General features: G+C 48.3%; 1 protein-coding gene across 1 annotated transcript in view; it reads left to right on the top strand.

Annotated features, from left to right (window-relative positions):
- The first annotated feature begins 6,057 nt into the window (after positions 1-6,057).
- LOC139235168 (protein transport protein Sec24B-like) overlaps positions 6,058-20,356 on the top strand; it is a 57,258-nt gene continuing 42,959 nt past the window's right edge. Inside the window, exon 1 of the mRNA XM_070866388.1 lies at positions 6,058-6,289. Coding sequence (XP_070722489.1) covers positions 6,058-6,289 — 232 coding nt within the window. The remainder of the gene's footprint in view (positions 6,290-20,356) is intronic.

Raw genomic sequence — 20,356 nt, 5'->3', positions numbered from 1 at the left:
GAGAGAGGGGGAGATAGAGAAAGGAGGGAGAGAGAGGGGGAGATAGGGAAAGAAAGGAGGGAGAGAGAGGGGGAGATAGGGAAAGGAGAGAGGGGGAGATAGGGAAAGGAGGGAGAGAGAGATAGGGAAAGGAGGGAGAGAGAGATAGGGAAAGGAGGGAGAGAGAGATAGGGAAAGGAGGGAGAGAGAGGGGGAGATGGGGAAAGGAGGGAGAGAGAGAGGGGGAGATAGGGAAAGGAGGGAGAGAGAGAGGGGGAGATAGGGAAAGGAGGGAGGGGGAGATAGGGAAAGGAGGGAGGGGGAGATAGGGAAAGGAGGGAGGGGGAGATAGGGAAAGGAAGGAGGGAGAGAGAGAGGGGGAGATAGGGAAAGGAGGGAGGGGGAGATAGGGAAAGGAAGGAGGGAGAGAGAGAGGGGGAGATAGGGAAAGGAGGGAGAGAGAGATAGGGAAAGGAGAGAGAGAGGGGGAGATAGGGAAAGGAGAGAGAGAGGGGGAGATAGGGAAAGGAGAGAGAGAGGGGGAGATAGGGAAAGGAGAGAGAGAGGGGGAGATAGGGAAAGGAGAGAGAGAGGGGGAGATAGGGAAAGGAGGGAGAGAGAGAGGGGGGAGATAGGGAAAGGAGGGAGAGAGAGGGGGAGATAGGGAAAGGAGGGAGAGAGAGAGGGGGAAATAGGGAAAGGAGGGGGAGATAGGGAAAGGAGGGAGAGAGAGAGTGGGGGAGATAGGAAAAGGAGGGAGAGAGGGGGAGATAGGGAAAGGAGGGAGAGAGGGGGAGATAGGGAAAGGAGGGAGAGAGGGGGAGATAGGGAAAGGAGGGAGAGAGGGGGAGATAGGGAGAGAGGGGGAGATAGGGAAAGGAGAGAGAGAGGGGGAGATAGGGAAAGGAGAGAGAGAGGGGGAGATAGGGAAAGGAGAGAGAGAGGGGGAGATAGGGAAAGGAGAGAGAGAGGGGGAGATAGGGAAAGGAGAGAGAGAGAGTGATATAGGGAAAGGAGAGAGAGAGAGTGATAGGGAAAGGAGGGAGAGAGAGGGGTAGATAGGGAAAGGAGGGAGAGAGAGGGGTAGATAGGGAAAGGAGGGAGAGAGAGGGGGAGATAGGGAGAGGGGGAGATAGGGAAAGGAGGGAGGGAGAGAAATAGGGAAAAGAGGGAGAGATAGTTAAAGAAGGGAGGAAAGAAGGAGAGAGAAAGAATCAGAATTGGGAAAAGAAGGAAAAGGAGAGAGAAGGAAGGAGGAAACAGAGGAAAGAGAGAGAAGGTAGAAATAGGAAAAGGATAGCAGAAGGGAAAAGAGAAGGAAAGAGACTTAGGAAAAAAGAGAAAAGAAAAAAAGGATAGATAGAAGGAGGGAGAGAGAGAGAAGAAAGGGGAGAAATATGGAAGGGTTAAACAAAAAGATGGCAGAAGACATTAGATGGGAAGCCAGTTGATAAGAAGAGACTGGCAGGGAGATAAATAAAGGAGAAAGGTGGGGAGGAAGGGAGAGAAGCAGAGAGAAAGAAAGGCAAGGAAGGGACTGAGCGAAGCACAGGGATGGAGAGAGGAGGAGAGAGAGAGAGAGAGATAGGGAAAGGAGAGGGAGAAGTAGAGAGACTGGGGCACAGCGATAGAGAAGCCAACAGATGACCAGGGGCAGAGAGGATGTGTCTGGCGAGCACAGAATGCAGACTTCCCAAGCAGTAACATTGCCGGAGTGGGTTGGCTGTCTCGGGAGGGGCCCTTGGACTGGTTTGAAGATATAGTTGCCACTGTTTGGGCTCTGGCCCGCTCTGCCATGCAATGGGCCCACAGCTGATGTCACTAGAGCAGCCCAACATGTGAGGGAGAGGAGACCTGGCTCGAGGGCCTCCGGGATTGTGGCGAACCTGCTATTAGATAAACATAATGTTGGCCTTTATTGCAAGGGGGATGGAGTATAGAAGTAGGGAGGTCCTGCTCCAACTGTACAGGGTATTGGTGAGACCACACTAGAATACTGTGTACAGTTTTGGTCTCCTTATTTAAGGATGGATATACATGCACTGGAGGCAGCTCAGAGAAGGTTCATTCGGTTGATTCCTAAGGCTTTTGACAAGGTCCCACACAAGAGATTAGTGTGCAAAATTAAAGCTCATGGTATTGGGGGTAATGTATTGACATGGATAGAGAACTGGTTGGCAGACAGGAAGCAAAGAGTAGGAATAAACGGGTCCTTTTCAGAATGACAGGCAGCGACAAGTGGGGTACTGCAAGATTCAGTGCTGAGACCCCAGCTATTCACAATATATATTAATGATTTAGACGAAGGAGTGAATGTAATATCTCCAAGTTTGCAGATGATACTAAGCTGAGTGGCAGTGTGAACTGTGAGGAGGATGCTAAGAGGCTGCAGGGTGACTTGGACAGGTTAGGTGAGTGGGCAAATGCATGGCAGATGCAGTATAATGTGGATAAATGTGAGGTTATCCACTTTGGTGGCAAAAACAGGAAGGCAGAATATTATCTGAATGATGACAAATTAGGAAAAGGGGAGGTGCAACGAGACCTGGGTGTCATGGTACATCAGTCATTGAAAGTTGGCATGCAGGTACAGCAGACAGTGAAGAAGGCAAATGGCACATTGGCCTTCATAGCGAGAGGATTTGAGTATAGGAGCAGGGAGGTCTTACTGCAGTTGTACAGAGCCTTGGCGAGGCCACACCTTGAATATTGTGTGCAATTTTGGTCTCCTAATCTGAGGAAGGACATTCTTGCTTTTGAGGGAGTGCAGCAAAGGTTCACCAGACTGATTCCCGGGATGGCAGGACTGACATATGAAGAAAGACTGGATCGACTAGGCTTATGTTCACTGGAATTTAGAAGAATGAGAGGGGATCTCATAGAAACATATAAAATTCTGACAGGATTGGACAGGTTAGATGCAGGAAGAATGTTCCCGATGTTGGGGAAGTCCAGAACCAGGGGTCACAGTCTAAGGATAAGGGGTAAGCCATTTAGGACCGAGATGAGGAGAAACTTCTTCACTCAGAGAATTATCAACCTGTGGAATTCTCAACCACAGAAAGTCGTTGAGGCCAGTTTGTTCGATATATTCAAAAGGGAGTTAGATGTGGCCCTTACGGCTAAAGGGGTCAAGGGGTATGGAAAGAAAGCAGGAATGGGGTACTGAGGGAATGATCAGCCATGATCCTATTGAATGGTGGTGCAGACTCGAAGGGCCGAATGGCCTACGCCTGCACCTATTTTCTATGTTTCTATGAAGGGATTGTCTTCTGAAGAAAGGTTGAGCAGGTTGGGCCCATACCCATTGGCGTTTAGAAGAATTAGGAGTGATCTTTTTGAAATGTATAAGATTCTGAGGGGGCTGGACAGGGTGGATGCAGAGAGGATGTTTCCCCTCGTGGGGAATCTAGAACTAGGGGGCATAGTTTCAGAATAAGGGATCGCCTATTTAAAACGGAATTAAGGAAGAATTTCTTCTCTTGGAGGGTCGTAAATCTTTGGAATTCTCTGCCCCAGAGAGCTGTGGAGGCTGGGTCATTGAATATATTTAAGGTGGAGATGGACAGATTTTTGAACAATAGGGGAGTAAAGGGTTATGGGGAGCGGGCAGGGAAGTGGAGCTGAGTCCATGATCAGATCAGCCATGATCTTATTGAATGGCGGAGCAGGCTCGAGGGGCCAAATGGCCGACTCCTGCTCCTATTTCTTGTGTTCTTATGATGGAGGCTTCCCGTGCTGTTATTGCCCTGCAGAGATACTCCAGAGAAAGGAACAGTGTCCTGTGTGCCTGCCTGCTCGTGTCAGTGTGCTCCATTACACTACTGACATGTGACAGGCTCCAGTCTCTTTGACGGCCAAATTACATCGAATGTACAGCACAGAAACAGGCCAATGGGCCCAACCTGTCCGTGCCGGTGTTTATGCTCTACACCAGCCCCCTCCCACCCCTCTTCTTCTCACCCTATCACCATATCCTTCTGCTCCTCCCTCGTGTACTTGGAATATTTTACTACGTTAAAGGCGCTATATAAATGCAAGTTGTTCCTCTTAAATGCATCGATACTATTCGCCCCAACACTCCCTGTGGCAGCGAGTTCCACATTCTCGCCACTCTCTGGGTAAAGAAGTTTCTCCTGAATTCCCGATTAGATTTATTGGTAACTATCTTATATTTATGACCCTTAGTTGGATTACATTCAGCCTCCTGATAATTCCCATCCATTGCTCCCTTAGGACAGAATATCATCCTTGTTTTCAAATTCCCTCCCTATCTCTGTAATCTCCTCCAGCCCCACAACCCCCCCGAGATGTCTGTGCTCCTCTAATTCTGCCCTCCTGAGCATCCCTGATTATAATCGCTCCACCATCGGTGGCCGTGCCTTCTGTTGTCTGGGCCCCAAGCTCTGGAACTCCCTCCCTAAACCTCTCCGCCTCTCTACTTCTCTTTCCTCCTTCAAGACGCTCCTTAAAACCTACCTCTCTGACCAAGCTTTTGGTCACATGCGCTAATTTCTACTTATGCGGCTCGGTGTCAATTCTTTTAGCACATAGCTCCCCTGAAGCGCCTTGGGACGTTTCACTACGTTAAAGGCGCTATATAAATACACGTTATTGCCGAATCTACGTAGCTGGGCTCCCTAACCATCAGTCGATCTTCTGCCGTCCACTCCTGAAACAGCAGCAAATTCAAACAGTTAGTTTGTAATGTAGCTCAGTAGGCAGGGGAATAATTGTATTCTTTCAATTTTGTGTTGTGTAATACTTTAGATGTGACCCACGGTGATCCATGGTGTGCACCGAAACAGCATTTGTGTAACACCCTTAATGTAGTGAAACGTCCCAAGACGCTTCTCAGGAACGTAATCAGACTAAAATTGACACCGAACCCCATAAGGAGATATTGGGGTAGGTGACCAAAAGCTTGGTCAAAGAGGTAGGTTTTAAGAACATAAGAAGTATGCCATTCGGCTCCTCGAGCCTGCCCCGCCATTCAATAAGATCATGGCTGATCCACCTCAACTCCACTTTCCTGCACTTTCCGATATTTCTTTGATTCCCTTAATAGCCAAAGGTTTAGGGAGGGAGTTCCAGAGTTTAGGACCTTGGCAGCTGAAGGCACGGCCACCGATGGTGGAGCGACTATAATCAGGGATGCTCAAGAGGGCAGAATTAGAGGAGGGCAGGGATCTCGGTGAGGTTGCAGGGCTGGAGGAGATTGCAGAGATAGGGAGTGTCTTAAAGGAGGGGAGAGAGGGCGAGAGGTTTATGGAGGGAATTCCAGAGCTTTGGCCCAGGCGGCTGAAGGCACGGCCACCAATGGTAGGGAGAAGGAAATCGGGGGTGTCCACGAGGCCAGAGTTGAAGGAATACACAGATCTCGGACGATTGTGGGACTGGAGGAGGTTACCGAGATAGGGAGGGGCGAGGCCATGGAGGGATTTGAAGACGAGGATAGGAATTTAAAAACCAAGTGACTGCTGCCAACGAACCGGAGACTGCCTTCTGCACTGTCAGCCTGGTGGTTTAATTATTAATGTATAATAATATCGTAATATCGCATAAATGTGTGGAGCTCTGGGTTGGTTTAATAAGACTAATAAAGCTTTGTGGAGTATTATTTGTACGGAGCACGAGCGCCTTGTGGAAGGAAAGAAGAATAAAATGAGTTGCTGTTGGGGAGTGTCAGTTCATTAACCCTGAATTGCCCTTCTAACCAAGACCACAATAGCGGCTCTGTCACTGTTCGACTTCTTCCTGCTTCTTCTTAGCCAGTCCCCCGGAGTCGAGGATGACTTGCTTTCACACGTATATGAGTTCTAAGGTGACTGATGAGTCCGATGCGGGATCTACAGTCTCTGTCACAGAGATGACCACTTTCCATACCTTGGGAGCCTTCTGTCAGCGAGAACAAACATCGATGATGAAGTCCAACGCCGCCTTCAGTGCGCCAGTGCAGCCTTCGGTCACCTGAGGAAGAGAGTGTTTGAAGACCAGGATCTCAAACCCGGCACCAAGCTCATGGTCTACAGAGCAGTAGTGATACCCGCCCTCCTTTATGCTTCAAAGATATGGACTATGCTCAGCAAACGCCTCAAGGCGCTGGAGAAGTACCACCAACGCTGCCTCCGCAAAATCCTACAAATCCATTGGCAGGATAGGAGCATCAACGTCAGTGTTCTCAACGTCTTCCACCAGGAGTCTCGGCTCCGGTTTATCTCGCGCCGCTGCTCCTGTGAAAAGGGCGCAATCCGCGATCTGAAGTTACTTGTACAGGTTGAACACCTCTTATCCGGGATGCCCTTATCCGGTACCACCTCTCGTCCGGCACCATTCCCGGCCACGGGGTGGGGCATGCGTAGAACGCAGCCGGTCAAAATCCTTCCCCGGTCTCAGAACATACATTAAAAAAAAATTCATACAGGGTACTCACCAATATAATCTTTCTCCTCGATGTCGGGGTTATCGTCTGCCTCTGCCCTCCTCCTCCTCCTCGCCCTGCTGGAACTCCCGCAGCCACAGTCCTCGGGCCGGTCGCTCCTCGCCACACAGCGCTCCCTCCAGGGGGTGGGGAAGGGTCTGGCCTACAGGCCGCGTCCTCAGGCCGCGCCGACTCTTCTGGGCCCGCTCGGGCTGCTCCCCAACCCCGGGCCAATGACCTCCCCTCATCCGGAAAAATCCCTCATTCAGCACAGGTCAGGTCCAGAGGGTGCCGGACCAGGGAGGTTCGACCTGTATAAAGATTGAGCTTGGATATATGCTGTGAAATGGCCTTCATTCCCAACGGTGAATAAACCCACATTTGAACTGGTAGAGCCTGGAATTAGTGCTGTACAATGTGGAGAATCCAAGGTTGTAAAGCGAAAGACTGAACTATCTTAAGACAAATAACACTGAAGCTGTGCATTTTGGTGGCAGCAGCCGCACCCATTGCTGAAACAGGAGCAATGTAGATCAGCGCGTATAACGATGATGAGTGAATGGGACCAGTCAAATATTAACCTCACCTTGCAGGGCAATAAAATGGACAGTGAATGTGACTCCATTCCGGGTGGGAATCATAGAAATTTACGGCATGGAAGGAGGCCATTCAGCCCATCGTGTCCGCGCCGGCCGACAAAGAGTTATCCAGCCTCATCCCACTTTCCAGCTCTTGGTCCGTAGCCCTGTAGGTTACGGCACTTAAAGAACACCTCCAATTACTTTTTAAATGTGATGAGGGTTTCTGCCTCTACCACCCCACAGGCAGTGAGTTCCAGACCCCCACTTCCTCTGGGTGAAAACATTTCCCCTCAAATCCCCTCTAAACCTCCTACCACTTGCTAAGGGAAATAGGGTCCATCCTATCCCCTCTATCCACCCTCATAATTTTATACACCTCAATAAGATCTCCCCTCAGTTTCCTCTGTTCTAAAGAAAACAACCCCAGCCTGTCCAATCTTTGCTCATAGCTAAAATTCTCCAGTCCAGACAACATCCTGGTAAATCTCCTCTGTACCCTCTCTAGTGTAATCACATCTTTCCTGTAATGTGGTGACCAGAACTGTACGCAGTACTCCAGCCGTGTCACAACTAGTGTTGTATACAGTTCTAACATAATCCCCCTTCTCTTGTATTCTATGCCTCGGAAAGTATCCCATATGCTTTCTTAACCACCTTATCCTGATACCGTCAGGGATCTGTGGACATGCACTCCAAGGCCCCTCTGTTCTTCCACACTTCTCAGTGTCCTACCATTTAATGTGTATACCCTTGCCTCGTTAGCTCTCCCCAAAAGTATCAGTTCTATTAGTATCAGGCCATGTTGCTAGATGTAATATATTTGCTTTATGGGTTCTTTGCTTAAGAATTCATAGTAACACATTGGTATTAAGAACGAGTTGGTTTATTAGCAAAAGGTTTAACAATCACACGACACATTCCCAGTTCACCCAGCAGGCTCACAACCACCTGCCTCATCGTGGATCCCCCGAACCCATCTGGCTGGGGTTTTATTGAGTCTTGTGAACATCACATGACTGGCTAAGCCACTCACACTGGCTCAGCAAATCTGTAAGCATACTCACAGGCGCACACATTACAGTGGTTTTAACTTTTACCTTCTTGTTCTCGTGTCTCTGCCCCACCCAAACACCCTCTTTCAACCGTGGATCATCAGACTGACAGCCAATTATTTCCTCTGTTTTTCTTTTCCCAACTTTGGGAGGAGCCTGAAATTCACGAGTAGCTGTCACACCGCAGAGGAAAAGCCACTCTCTGACCTCCGACTAAGCCTGGTTAGAACAAGTCGGACCATGTAGCAGAATAATACACTACGCGATATCAGTCGTGGCTCAGTGGCTAGCACTCGCGCGCCTCTGAGTCAGAAGGTTCTGGGTTCAAGTCCCACTCCAGAGATCTGAGCATATGATCTCAGCTGACACTCGCAGTGCAGTACTGAAGGAGTGCTGCACAGTCGGAGGTGCCGCCTTTCGGATGAGACGTTAAACCGAGGCCCTGTCTGCCCTGGATGTAAAAGATCTCACTGCACTATTCGAAGAAGAGCAGAGGGAAGTTCTATTTCACCTTGTCCAGAACAGAAGAGCCAGAGGACATGGCCTGTGCTTCAAGGGGGGATAATTTCAGAAGTAATCTGGCGAAAGAATATGTCAGTGAGCCAATGGTCAATCTATGGAACAGGCTCCCTCGGAGCCGGTGGAAGCGGTTAGTGTCAAATCAAATGCAAATTAGATCATTACTTTCAGAAAACAACATACAGTATATGAGTAAATTCAGCCGTGACTTGTGGGGAGTGTAGTGTGGCTCAGGAGGAACAAGTGGCTTTAGATCTCTGCTTCCCAAAGCTCACCCCACTGGGGGTTTTCCTCACCTTGTGTCGCAGTCTGTTGGAGACTCATTGATAGAAAAGAAAGACTTGCATTTATATAGCACCTTTCACCACTACCGGACATCTCAAAGCGCTTTACAGCCAATTAAGTACTTTTGGCCTGCTGTAATGTGGGAAACACGGCAGTCAATTTGCGCACAGCCAGCTCCCACAAGCAGCAATGTGATAATGACCCAGATAATCTGTTTTTGTTATGTTGATTGAGGGATAAATATTGGCCCAGGACACCGGGGATAACTCCCCTGCTCTTCTTTAAAATAGTGCCATGGAATTTTTTACGTCCCCTTGAGAGAGCAGACGGGGCCTCGGTTAACGTCTCATCCGAAAGACGGCCCCTCCGACAGTGCGGCACTCTCTCAGCACTGCACTGCAGTTCCAGCCAAAATTTTTATGCTGAACGCCCTGGAGTGGGACTTAAACCCACAACCTTCTGACTCAGAGGCGAAAGTGCTACCCACTGAGCCACAGCTGACACCTTGACCATAAAGATTAATTGGAGTCAATAACTCCATTATCATTGTATCAGGCTACTAGAAAAGCAGAGTATCTTTTAGATGGTGAGAGATTGGGAAATGTTGGTGTCCTTGTACACGAATCACTGAAAGTTAACATGCAGGGATAGCAAGCAATTAAAGCAAATGGTGTGTTTATTGCAAGAGGATTTGAGTATAAGAGTAAAGATGTCTTACTGCAATTATATAGGGCCCTGGTGAGACTGCACCTGGAGTATTGTGTACAGTTTTGGTCTCCTTACCTAAGGAAGGATATACTTGCCATTGAGGGAGTGCAACGAAGGTTCACCAGACTGATTTCTGGGATGGGGGGATTATCCTATGAGGAGATTGAGCACACTAAACCTATATTCTCCAGAGTTTAGAAGAATCATTGAAACATACAAAATTCTTTCAGGGCTTGACAGGGAAGATGTTTCCCCCTGGCTGGGGAGAGTAGAACCAGGGCTCGCAGTCTCAGAATAAGGGGTCGGCTATTTAGGACTGAGATGAGGAGAAACGTCTTCACTCAGAGGGTGGTGAATCTTTGGAATTCTTTACCCCAAAGGCCTCTGGAAGCTCAGTCTTGAGTATATTCAAGACAGAGATCGATAGATTTTTGGATATTAAGTGAGTCAAAGGATATGGGGATAGTGCAGGAAAGTGGAGTTGAGGGAGAAGATTAGCCATGATCTCATTGAATGGCGGAGCAGACTCGAGGGGCTGAATGGTCTACTTCCGCTCATATTTCCATTGTTCTACCAGAATGGTACAAGGTGAAATGGATGGACAGTGATTTTTTTACCGGTCTAGCAGTTCCTATGTTGTATAGATAAACTGAGGCATCAACATAGTTCTAGTAACATGTCTTTGAACTGAACTTTTCTTGAAGCGAAAGAAATTTGAGTTGAAATTGCTCAGTGAAGTCACTTTGCCATTGTGATGCAGGTCCTTCCTGTCGTCGCATGGTTGCAACCTAACAATGAGCAGTGGCTATTATGGACCAACGACTGGCGAGGGTTTTTTGGTCACATTGTTCCGTGGGCCAAACCCAGTCAATGAGCAGCAGTGGCACTGAGTTACCAGGGGCCAATGAATCAATACGATATAACCCACAGTCTGCTGAAGCCCACAGCCCGCCCATCCAAACCTCATTGCTGTTGGTCCAGAACCCTGTCAAACAAGGAATATTCAGGTGCGTGCTGTACTTGGCAGCAGCCAATAAGCTAGCTGGAAAAGGACACCATCAGTAGTGGCACCTCTCCAAGAGTTGAAAGGTCACATGATCTCTGTCAACCAATCAGCTGTGGCTCAGTGGATGGCACCCTCGCCTCTGAGTCAGAAGGTTGTGGGTTCCAGTCCCACTCCAGGGACTTGAGCACAAAACATCTCGGCTGACACTCCCAGAGTAGTGCTGAGATCCTCCACAAGATCCTGTAAATCCCCTGGGAGGACAGATGCATCAATGTTAGTGACTCTCGATCAGGCCAACATCGCCAGCATCGAAGCACTGACCACACTCGACCAGCTCCGTTGGGCGGGCCACATTGTTCGCTTGCCCGACACAAGACTCCCAAAGCAAGCACTCTGCTCGGAACTCCTACACGGCAAGCGAGCCCCAGGTGGGCAGAGGAAACATTTCAAGGACACCCTCAAAGCCTCCTTGATAAAATGCAACATCTCCACCGACACCTGGGAGTCCCTGGCCAAAGACCGCCCTAAATGGAGGAAGAGCATCCAGGAGGGTGCTGTGCACCTCGAGTCTCATCGTCGAGAGCATGCAGAAATCAAGCGCAGGCAGCGGAAGGAGCGTGCGGCAAACCTGTCCCACCCTCCCTTTCCTTCAACAACTGTCCCACCTGTGACAGAGACTGTAATTCCTGTATTGGACTGTTCAGTCATCTAATAACTCACTTTTAGAGTGGAAGCAAGTCTTCCTCGATTTTGAGGAACTGCCTATGATGATGATGATGAATGCTGAGGAAGTGCTGCACTGTCGGAGGTGCTATCTTTTGGATGAGACTTTAAACCGAGGTCCCGTCTGCTCTCTCAGGTGAATGTAAAAGATCCCATGGCACTATTTCAAAGAAGAGCAGGGGAGTTTTCCCCGGTGTTCTGGGACCAATATTTATCCCTCAATCAACTTAACAGAAACAGATTATCTTGTCATTATCATATTGCTGTGTGTGGGAGCTTGCTGTGTGCACATTGGCTGCCGCGTTTCCCACATTACAGCAGTGACTACATTTCAAAAGTATTTCATTGACTGTAAAGCACTGTTAGACGTCCGGTGGTCATGAAAGGCGCTATATAAATGCAAGTCTTAATAAGATTCCTAGAAAACGACTCCAACATTTGGAAAGTTGGGACAATTGCTATTGGCCAATGGGGTTGCTTAAAAGGGACATGCGCCCATTTTTAAATATTTATATTGTTAATTGGTTGATTATCGGAAAAATTCCAACAAAGTAGTCCTCCTTTAATATTGGGCCCTTAGAGACTTGTAATAAAATGATTAGACAGAAATTTCTAAAGTCAGATTGGGAAATTCTTTCCATGGGCAGTTGAAGATGCCAGCGTTATAATGTTTTGCTCTTTCACAAGCTGTTTGTTTACTCCAGAGGCTTTTACTATTTATACAATAAGCCCAATAATTAACGGCACGCATCACTATCCATTTCCTTCCTTCAGAGGAAAAGATCAGGTGAGATACATCTGTAGTCAGAGAGAAAACAGGTTCAGAGACTTGAGCACATAAATCTAGGCTGACACTCCAGTGGAGTGCTGCACTGTCAGAGGTGCCGTCTTTCAGATGAGACGTTAAACTGAGGCCCCGTCTGTTCTCTCGGATGGACGTAAAAGATCCCGTTGGTAGTTTTTGGAAGATATTTAGACCCAGTTCTTTTTTAGCCCAGTCTTTTGTTCCCAAATGTTAGTCGTCTTTTAGCTTCAGTCCAGCTAAAATTCTGTCACATATTTGGCCGCCCGATATTTCTTTTACTTGAATTGAACGCAGTATTGGGGCGGAGAGTAAAGCTGGCTGCTGATTCGTTATCGCGTGCCTTGTGCTGCTGCCAGAGCCGAATTTCATCTTTTTCAATCGTTCCTTTCAATTGGCGACAGTTCTACAATTTGGCCTCTGCCCATCAGCGCTCGTTTAATCGCAGAATTAACTTTAATTTGAGGTCTAGTCTCCCCTCCTGATCTCAATTTTTATTTTCAGCTTCATAAAAAAAAAAATGCAGTTGTAACTTAACTTGCTTGACCAAAGGACAATAATTTATTCAATGGCCATTGTATTTATCCTCCTTTTGGTCGACTCAAACAACAATAGGTCTGAGAGTGCTCTGTTTACAAGGGAAGGAAAATGATGCCGTATGAAATAAAATGTGGGTGTAAGGCTAGACAGGATGAATAAAATGAAAGATGGGTTCACTTACAATATAGTTTATTTTTGTCACAGGAGATTAAGTTTTTTTTAAACATGGTTGAGAAATGATGAATCAGAAACACTCAAATCACAATGCCTGGTGTCTCCACACAAAAGATCAATCATTTGTTTCAAACCGCCTGCTGAATTGAGAAAAGAATTCATTGTTTTATTGACATACAGTGTCAGTGACCCAATGTACAATAAACAGTGTGCCCTCGATTCTACTCTCGGCTGAGACTGACAACGAGACAATCAACATCTACCATCCCTTGTAACATAAAACCCCCACGGCCACAAGGGTTGGGGCTGCAACACTCTATCTAGCCATCCTGGAGAGTGAGTGAGGTTGCCCATTGCCAAGGGGCGTAATGTGCATGATGTGAAATGGGATAGTGGGCGGAGTTACCAGCACCTAGATCAAGAGACTCATTTGGCAATTTTTTTTGCAGATAGAAGATCTTGGGACAAAGATGATGGTTGTTGCAGAATGATGTGATCCGCCCGGTTACAATGCCTGTCTTTCCCAAGCCCAGCAAACAGTTAAAGAGGAAGGTCCACCCAGTGCCCTCGGGTAAGTAATTGTTAGCCCATTACATTCTAATGTCGAAGTTTGGATCTGTTTTTTAAATTGTATATAATATAACACCACTTCTGGGACATCCGTTCCAACATGCCTATCAGCCCACCTGTTCCACTGAGCAGAGATGAACTTTTGCTCAGATCTGAGTTCAGTCTCCATTTACACCTTTTGCCATGACATTTCCTTTTCAATTCATGTTCTTGTGATTTGATCCAAATGAATTCAGCATATAGATTAGGCTCACCACTGATTCTCTCTTTAATAGTCTCTGTTATTTAATTTTCCTCTCCTGTCCTGGGCCAATAGTTATCTTTCAACTAACATCACTAGAAAACATTATCATGTCATTATCACATTGCTGTTTGTGGGAGCTTGCTGTGCACAAATTGGCTACCGCGTTTCCTGCATTACAACAGTGACTCATAAGGTATTTCATTGACTGTAAAGCACTTTGGGAGGTCCGGTGCTTGTGAAAGGTGCCATATAAATGCAAGACTTTCTTTCGATGTTGCTGTGTGACTGGCGAGTGGTTCTTACTCCAAGTGTAGACCACCTGACTGTTCTCATTTCTCGGTGTGTCAGCCAATGGGAGGTCAGTGGGAATGCTACATGGCGCCTCATTTTCCAAATGGCTGTCTGTCTCTCCCATGGAGGAGGAAGGGGCCTCACCTGTCCTTGATGTGTCTCTGAGGGGAAGGGGGAATCCCTCACCTGTCTAGTTGCTAGTTTATGAATATATATAAGCCAAATAGACTACCATGTGTCACACTTTCAAGTGTGAGAGATGTGCTAGAAACAAGGCCTATATTTATATACTAGCAGATCGCCCATGGCATTGTTCATGGTGAATGCTCATGTGATTTGCGCTTTTATAACAATGTGCCACATACTACACAATGTATTATCGTCAGGGCCACTGATTTACAGAGACGGAATAAGTCAAAGTCTGTCATATCAAATGAACAAAGTGTTGAGTATGTATAATATAAACATATTCCCTGTACACTCAGTGTACAGTTACATAAGACTGGATGTACCTTCACACTGTGTACACTATACTTGCACCACCAGAGGGTGCAACTGGTGGAGACCTAGGGGGTCACCTGTACACGACAGGTAACCAGGTATAAAGGGGAGCTCACCGTGCTGTACCCTCACTCAGGAGCTGTAATAAATGGACTAAGGTCACCACAGTTCAAGTACAATACCTTAACTCGTGGAGTCATTACTAAAGTGCTTACAGACACAATACAAAGTGTGACAGGGTAAGTGTTACAGGAAGTAAGTGTAACACCTAACGGAAGTGTGTGTTATGTACAAAACTTATATCACTGGTGAGTGCCCTTGTTCACAGTTAGTTGAAGGAAATGGTCGATTGTTTAGTTGTATTTGTTGTAACAGGCCGAGGGAAACTGCAGTGCCCCATCTGAAGCAAGTAAAACTAACAGGCCGTGCAACATTGGTTTTTAGTGTCTCATCATCATAGGCAGTCCCTCAAAATGGGGATGACTTGCTTCCACACCAAAAAAGGGATGAGTTCACAGGTGTTTCAATGAAGGACCTAATATTCCAGGTCCCGAACTACATCCTGAAGGGTGGAAGATGCCTGTGCGTGGATTTTTTTAACGTGGGGTGGCCGTTGCACACCAGCCACCACACGGGCTTGACAGAGCGAGGTCTTGGTCCAGTGGCAAGGGTTAACCAGGACGACTGGAGACCTGCTCTGCTGCACGGACCCAGTGCGCACACGTATCGCAGTGTGGGCTGGGCCCTTGCTGCCCCTGGCCCTGAACTCACGCCTCTCCTGGGCCTGAATCACGTCCCTCCACAGTCTCTCGCTGCTCCTTCGCCCCGACCTCGCTGCTCCTGCTGTATCTGCCCACGCTCCAATCACCGACCTGGACCTTGCTGACGTCACTCTTCGCTGCCGTTGCCCTCCTGCACCAGCTCGTGTATGCCTCCACATTACTCCTTTTATGGCCCCGACCTGCCGCTGGTGTTCTCACGCAGGTCGGGACCTCCAAGCCGCTCCACGTTGGCCATATGTGTTTACAATGCCACCGTACGGACGAAGTAAGAATAGCAGGGATGCCTCCAAGTATTTAAAATCAATTGTTCCGCCTCACTGCGAGCAATGCCACTGGAGATCTGCTAGTATTCCGGGTAATGACTCACTGAGCAATGCCACAGGAGGTCTGCTCGCATTCCGAGTTTTGACTATGAGCAATGCCACTGGAGGTCTGCTAGCATTCCGAGTTTCGCCTCACTGCGAGCAATGCCACTGGGGGTCTGCTAGTATTCTGATTTTCACCTCGCTGTGAGCAATGCCACTGGGGGTCTGCTAGTATTCTGATTTTCACCTCGCTGCGAGCAATGCCACTGGGGGTCTGCTAGTATTCTGATTTTCACCTCGCTGCGAGCAATGCCACTGGGGGTCTGCTAGTATTCTGATTTTCACCTCGCTGCGAGCAATGCCACTGGGGGTCTGCTAGTATTCCGGGTAATGACTCACTGAGCAATGCCACAGGAGGTCTGCTCGAATTCCGAGTTTTGACTGTGAGCAATGCCACTGGAGGTCTGCTCGCATTCCAAGTTTTGACTGTGAGCAATGCCACTGGGGGTCTGCTAGTATTCTGATTTTCACCTCGCTGCGAGCAATGCCACTGGAGGTCTGCTAGCATTCCGAGTTTCGCCTCGCTGCGAGCAATGCCACTGGGGGTCTGCTAGCATTCCGAGTTTCGCCTCGCTGCGAGCAATGCCACTGGGGGTCTGCTAGTATTCTGATTTTCACCTCGCTGCGAGCAATGCCACTGGAGGTCTGCTAGCATTCCGAGTTTCACCTCGCTGCGAGCAATGCTAATGGAGGTCTGCTAGCATTCCGAGTTTCACTTCGCTGCGAGCAATGCCACTGGGGGTCTGCTAGTATTAAAGTGCCTCCTGTGAAACATTGCCTCGTAGACGGCTGTGCAGCGCAATAATTTCCCAAAGAGGAACGAAGGCTGTGTGAGACAGGTGGTTGCGGGAGCTGCTGATCCCCTCACGCTGATGCCGTCGCCGTTTAACAGAGCTGGCAACGTGGGATATTACAAGAGCAATACACAGAATGATAGGACTGGGAACCTAATCAATCAAATGATGCATTAGCCTATACTTGGAGCGCCGGGATTGGAACATTGTGGGCGGAGGTGCGGCGAATGAGGGTACGGGGCCCAGAAGAGGCGGGGGCCCAGGGGCAGCACGGGCCCAGCCCACACTGCGATATGTGTGCGCACTAGGTCCGCGCAGCAGAGCAGGTCTCCAGTCGTCCTGGTTAACCCTTGCCACTGGACCAAGACCTAGCTCTGTCAAGCCCGTGTGGTGGCTGGTGTGCAACGGCCACCCCATGTTAAAAAAATCCACGCACAGGCATCTTCCACCCTTCAACTGGAGTTCAGGACTGGAACATCAGATCCTTCATTGAAACATCTGTGAACTAGTGGAAGCAAGTCATCCTCGTTCGAGGGACCGCCTATGATGATGATGAATTTCGAGCAACACCGGAGCTGAACATTGAATAAAGATCAATGTGATTTTAATCCACTTCAGTGATACTCCTGCGGGGGGCGTGAACGTGATTATAGACTGAGAAAACCACAAGTCAAGTTCAGTTAGTGCCGCCATTTCACACTTAGAGTTGTGCGTCTGTGAACAGTTTAACTCCAGAGCCTTGAGCACATACTGCAGGCTGACGCCCCGGTGCAGTGCTGAGGGAGTGCTGTTCTGCTGCTGTTGCTTGGAGGCGATGTTAAACCAGCTCAAGTGGATCTAAAAGGTCCTGTGACACTATTCTAAGAAGAGCAGGGGAGTTCTCCCCGTTGTCCTGGGGCCAATATTTATCCCTCAACCAACATCACTAAAAACAGATTATCTGGGTCATTATCACGTCTCTGTTTGTGGGAGCTTGCTGTGCGCCAATTGGCTGCTGCGTTTCCCACATTACAACAGTGACTACGCTCCAAAAAGTACTTCATTGGCTGTAAAGCACATTTTGGCCTCTTGAGGTTGTGAAAGGCGCTATATAAATGTAAGTCTCTCCTTCTTTTTCCCTTAAGAAATATCCAGTCCCAGTTGCCACCTTGGCTCAGTGGGTAGCCCTCTCACCCCTGAATCGGAAAGTTGTGTGTTGGAGCCCTACGACTGGAGCTGAGCACATACCCTGCCTATACCCTGAGGTGCTCCCCATTGAGTGAGCCCTTAAACTGTGGCTGCCATGCCACTATTTGAAGCTGAACAGTTGCGCTCTCCTGGTGTCCTGGACAACTTTTATCTCAGTGCTGTTTGTGGTACCTGACTGTGTGAGAATTGTTTGCTGCACTTGCCTTCATAACTTTAAAAAGCATTCCATTGGCTGTGGTGTACTTTTGGTTCCTCATGAAAGGCGCTATATGAATGCAATTTACTCTTTCTTTCCTGCTCAGTGTCTGTTCTCTCTACGAAGTGCTCTGGGATCACAGAATGATACCGCACAGAAAGAGGCCATTCAGCCCATCGTGCCCGCACTGGCTCGTTGGCAGAGCTATCCAATAGGGGCCCCCTTCGGTGTCTCCAGTCCAGGTCAGGTGCCGATCATGTGTGGCTCGCCTTCAGTTATAAACCCTGCTCCCGTTGGATACCCAATCCAGATGGAATTGAGGGCACAGGCCGGATAGAAAATTAACATAAAGCATGTGAATAGAAAGCTGGTAGCTCGGAACTGTGGAGATGGAGGGGGTGTGATAGCGAGGGACGAGTGAATATGGAGCAGTATGCTAATTGGTTGGCTGTAGGCAATGTTACCATGGTGACAGAGCGTGGTAGGGCTGTGCAGGTGCTCAATCCATTCAGAAGATTTGTGGAGACGAGATTACAGCGATTAACACGGCTGAATCAGGTTAAGTCGCAGAGCTCAAAATAAAGGTGGCCTCCGAATAGGCAAAAGCGGGCCAGAGGAAAAAATAGTTCTTTACTGAGGAAACAAGCTCAGACCAGTCGACAATGTCGTGGAGGCTGAAACTATAAAGTGGGTATTATCCGTCTCAATTTAGCGGGACAGCTTTGTGATCGCCAGATGGCTAATGGCTACCTTACTCCTGTTGGATTTAAAGATTAGATAGGCTGTATCTTTTTTCTTTGGAACAGAGGAGGCTGAGGGGAGACCTTATTGAGGTGTATAAAATTATGAGGGGCCTGGATAGAGTGGATAGGACGGACCTATTTCCCTTGGCAGAGGGGGCAACAACCAAGGGGCATAGATTTAAAGTAATTGGGGGGAGGTTTAGAGGGGATTTGAGAGGAAATGTTTTCACCCAGAGGGTGGTGGGGATCTGGAACTCACTGCCTGAAAGGGTGGTAGAGGCAGAAACCCTCACCACATTTAAAAAGTACTTGGATGTGCCCTTAACCTACAGGGCTATGGACCAAGAGCTGGAAAGTGGGATTAGGCTGGGTGGCTCTTGGTTGGCCGGCGCACGGACACAATGGGCCAAAATGGCCTCCTTCCGTGCTGTAAATGTCTATGATTCTATGGACTTGGTGTTGAATGCAGTATGTGGTAACTGTCTCTAATCTCCTTCAGCCCGACAACACTCCTAAATGCAAGTTTTTCTTTCTCCCAATGGAAAGGAAAATTGGGAGTGGCTTTTTTTTAGTTCATTCTCTGGATGTGGGCGTCGCTGGCAAGGCCGGCATTTATTGCCCATCCCTAATTGCCGAATAAGAAGGAGGTGGTGAGCTGCCTTCTTGAATCGCTGCAGTCCATGAGGTGAAGGTGCTCCCACAGTGCTGTTTGGGAGGGAGTTCCGGGATTTTGACCCAGCGACGATGAAGGAACGGCCGATATATTTCCAAGTCGGGATGGTGTGTGACTTGGAGGGAAAAGAAAGAAAGAATGACTTGGATTTATATAGGCCTTAAAGCGCTTTACAGCCAACAAAGTACTTTTGGAGTGTAGTCACTGTTGTAATGTGGGAAACGCAGCAGCCAATTTGTGCACAGCAAGCTCCCACAAACAGCAATGTGATAATGACCCAGATAATCTGTTTTTGTTATGTTGATTGAGGGATAAATATTGGCCAGGACACCGAAGATAACTCCCCTGCTGCTCTTTGAAATAGTGCCATGGGATCTTTTACATCCACCTGAGAGGGCAGACGGGGCCTCGGTTTAATGTCCATCCAAAAGAAGACACCTCCGACAGTGCAGCACTCCCTCAGCACTGCACTGGGTGTATCAGCCTAGATTTATGTGCTCAAGTCCCTGGAGTGGGACTTGAACCCACAACCTTCTGACTCCGAGGCGAGAGTGCTGCCCACTGGGCCATGGCTCACATTTGGAGGTGATGGTGTTGCCATGTGCTTGCTGCATCCAACTGTATAAGGGGCGATTGATTCGCTATCGTCCGTATAACACTATCGCCTCATTAAATTGACCCCCTGTGGGTGAAGAAGAAACATTCCCAAACAATCCCGAACAGAAAAATAAAACCGATGATCCGGCCCTTATCACTTTGCTGTTTGTGGGAGCTTGCTGTGCATAAATTGGCCACCGCGTTTCCCACATTACAACAGTGACTGCACTTCAATAAAAGTACTTCGTTGGCTGTAAAGCGTAAGCTCTTTCTATCTTGGCCGGGGCGACATTTTCGAGCAGTTCCCTGGTTGGGAGAACACTGGATTCAGCTCTCCCTGCCTCCGCCTTGAGTGACCGACCCGACACGACTTACTGACGGAGTGAACTCTGTCTACGCAGAGCATGACCAGACTGCCTCGAAGCTCGTCTGTGCTCGTTGCTGCGCCTGGGACGATGTCTGTAGCTATGCCAACAGGAGCCAAATGCGTAGGTTATCGCAGTGAGGCAAGAGATACAGTCATACTGCTGGTATGAATGATTGATGCTGTAGTGTTCTAATTAAAATTCAGCCACCGGCATGGTTTGTTTCGAGAGTGGGATATCGGTTTCATATGTCACAG

Source organism: Pristiophorus japonicus, chromosome 22, assembly GCF_044704955.1.
Source record: "Pristiophorus japonicus isolate sPriJap1 chromosome 22, sPriJap1.hap1, whole genome shotgun sequence".
NCBI classification, from domain to species: Eukaryota; Metazoa; Chordata; class Chondrichthyes; family Pristiophoridae; genus Pristiophorus; species Pristiophorus japonicus.
Note: the sequence above shows the minus strand (reverse complement) of the source record. Positions and strands in the feature narration are given on the sequence as shown.